The sequence below is a fragment of the Nicotiana tomentosiformis genome, chromosome 11, assembly GCF_000390325.3.
Source record: "Nicotiana tomentosiformis chromosome 11, ASM39032v3, whole genome shotgun sequence".
Taxonomy (NCBI): Eukaryota; Viridiplantae; Streptophyta; class Magnoliopsida; order Solanales; family Solanaceae; genus Nicotiana; species Nicotiana tomentosiformis.
Window position 1 is genome coordinate 60,061,243 of NC_090822.1, and position 2,583 is coordinate 60,063,825.

Consider the following 2,583-nt stretch of genomic DNA (forward strand, 5'->3'; position numbering starts at 1 on the left):
TACATCAACCGCCTCCACTAGCGAACAATTTGCAAATTCGCTAGGCCTCCTCATAGATTGTTAAACATTGAATATTATTTCTTCATTATTCAACCTCATTTTTAACTCTCCAGTCTCACAATTGATCAATGCTCTCCCAGTGGCTAAGAACGGCCTTCCCAAAATTATTGGTATTTCTTTGTCAACTTGACAGTCAAGAATAACGAAATCAGTAGGAAATACAAACTTCCCCACTTGAACGAGCACATCATCCAAAATTCCTGTTGGCCTTTTCACTGTGCGATCTGCCAGTTGCAGCAACATCGAGGTCGGTCTAGCTCAGCCAATGCCTAATTTTGTGTAGATTACCAAGGGCATCAAGTTGATACTGGCTCCCAAGTCACACAATGCTTTAGCAAAAGCATAACTTCCAATTGTGCATGGGATAGTGAAACTACCGGGATCCGACAATTTTTGAGCCATAGGTTTTGTCACTACCACACTATAAGTTTGAGTTTGAGTTAAAGTAGACAGGTCCTGGAAGTCAAATTTTCGAGACATCAGATCCTTCATCATTTTCGCATAGCCTAGCATTTCCCTGAAAGCATCCATCAGCGGAATATTCAATTGAATTTGTCTAAGCATTTCCATGAATTTTCTGTATTGATCATCTTTCTTTTGCTTTGCCAACCTTTGAGGTAATGGTGCAGGAATTAGCTTCTGCCCACTGCTTGGTGTCTTTTCTTGATTAGGGGTCTTTTCTACTACCTGTTCTAGGAGTTGTTCAATTTCCGTCTCTTTGCATTTGTCAACTTGAGCTTGTTCAATTACAACCTCTGTGAGCTCCGTTGACTCGTCGATCTCTAATGGCACTGGAGTAATTGGCACTGCGTCTCTACTAGATTGAGCAACTTCTTTCTCTCTATCTAAATTCCTTCCATTCTTGAGACTTACTACAATTCTAATTTGGGTTCTGCTCCTTTGGATTGATGTTTGTGTCTGCAGGCAACGTTCCTTGTGAGCGATTGTTCAAATCCATGGACAGCTGGCCTAATTAAGTTTTAATGCCTTTAATAGCCGAATTATGTGCGGCTAACTTTTCTTGCATCCTTCCATTTGTCCCAATAATTTGTTGCAGCATGCCCTTGATTTCTATCATATTACTGTCGTCCTGTTTGCTCACCTACTGTTGATGAGGCGGTTGGTAAGCCAACTATTATTGGTGCTGCTGATTGTAGCCATGCTGCATTTGATAAGGCACGACTTGGCCTTATGGTCGTGCTCCCCCAGGATTGGTATTGTACTGTTGCTGGGTTGGTCTGTACTGCTGATTTTGAGGTCCCCATTGCTGTCCACCTTCCCTCTGACCCCCAAAATTATTAATGTAATTCATGTCTTCTCTGAAGCCCTGGTTATCATTCTCTCCACTCCACGAGCAAACATATGACTGATTTATATAGGGAGTGCATAGGCCTCCATTTGTTGTGTCAACAATGTGCACCTATTTCGTACCCATCTCATCAATTTTCTTTGTCAACAAGATCATCTGGTTCATGAGAGTGGCTATGTTTTCTGCATTTGTATTGTTTGGGTCAAGAGCAACAGAATGCTCTATTGGAGTGATTATTGTATCTCTCGTCATCCAGCCTGAATTTTGAGCCATCTTGTCAAGAAGAATCGTACACTCTGTGAATGATTTGCTCAAGAATGCACCCCCCACTGAAGCATCTACATTGGCCTTTAGACTGTCAGCCAAACCCATACAGAATCTCTGTCCTAACATCTGATCTGGGATGCCATGGTGTGGACACTTCACCAACATGCCCTTAAACCTCTCCCAAGTTTCCTGCAAAGTTTCAGTTGGTTTCTGCCTGAACTGCAATATCTCATCAATTTGCCTTGCAGTCTTATGGGTGGATAGAACTTGTTTAAGAACTGCTTGACTAGTTCCTCCCAAGTAGCAATAGAGTTTATTGGGAGCAAATTCAGCCAAGTTTTGAGCCTCCCCAGTCACTGAGAATGGAAACAATAATAATCTGATTGTTTCAGGTGTCACATTCGGCTGTCTTTGAGTGACACATATTGATAGAAAATTCTTCAGATGTTGTTGTAGGTCTTCGATGTATGACCCGCAGAACAACCCTTTATTCTGCAGCAAGTGCAGCATGTTGTTGGTAATCTGAAACATCTCCGCTTGTATCGGAGGGACTGCAATTGCGGTGGCCAGATTATCAACAGTTGGTTACGCCCAATCATATAGAGCAGCTTCTGGCACAAGAGGTGCTACCACTCCAATGTTTGAGTCAACTTGATTATTCCTATTGTTCCCGTTGATGTTCTCGACGTCGTCCATTTCAATTTTGAGTTGTTCATTTTGTTATAGCTATTTGCCCTTCTTGTTAGCCCGATTCAATGTTCTGAATGCTTTCTCGGGAATTGAGAGTCCTTCAAAGAGTTCATCAGTTCTCAAGGAGCTTCTAGGCATGCACCTGAGGCATAAAAGAGTTCAAACGTGACAATTTCAATGGAAATATTTTTAGCACCATAGAAAATTGATCTAAACTAAAAGTCCTAGCAATTCTTTCAAGTTGCAATGAATAACGC

General features: G+C 41.7%; 1 protein-coding gene and 1 non-coding gene across 2 annotated transcripts; one reads left to right on the forward strand and one right to left on the reverse strand.

Moving 5' to 3' along the window:
- Positions 1-318: 318 nt before the first annotated feature.
- LOC138901528 (uncharacterized) lies at positions 319-2,167 on the reverse strand. The gene is made up of 2 exons (XM_070189300.1): positions 1,492-2,167; positions 319-905 (listed from the first exon to the last, which is right to left on the reverse strand). Exons 1-2 carry the CDS (start codon positions 2,165-2,167, stop codon positions 319-321), a joined length of 1,263 nt encoding a protein of 420 aa, XP_070045401.1.
- On the forward strand, positions 1,773-1,879 carry LOC117274602 (small nucleolar RNA R71). The gene has a single exon (XR_004504731.1). It is a non-coding gene; the product is annotated as a small nucleolar RNA R71 (small nucleolar RNA).
- Positions 2,168-2,583: the final 416 nt, after the last annotated feature.

What these genes read in the sequence shown, in the direction of transcription:
- LOC138901528 (XM_070189300.1), bottom strand. Translation starts at nt 2,167, where the DNA reads ATGTTTCAGATTACCAACAACATGCTGCACTTGCTGCAGAATAAAGGG. An exon ending in AAAGAAAATTGATGAGATGG is followed by an intron (nt 906 to 1,491) that starts GTACGAAATAGG and finishes GAAGGAATTTAG; the next exon opens with ATAGAGAGAAAGAAGTTGCT.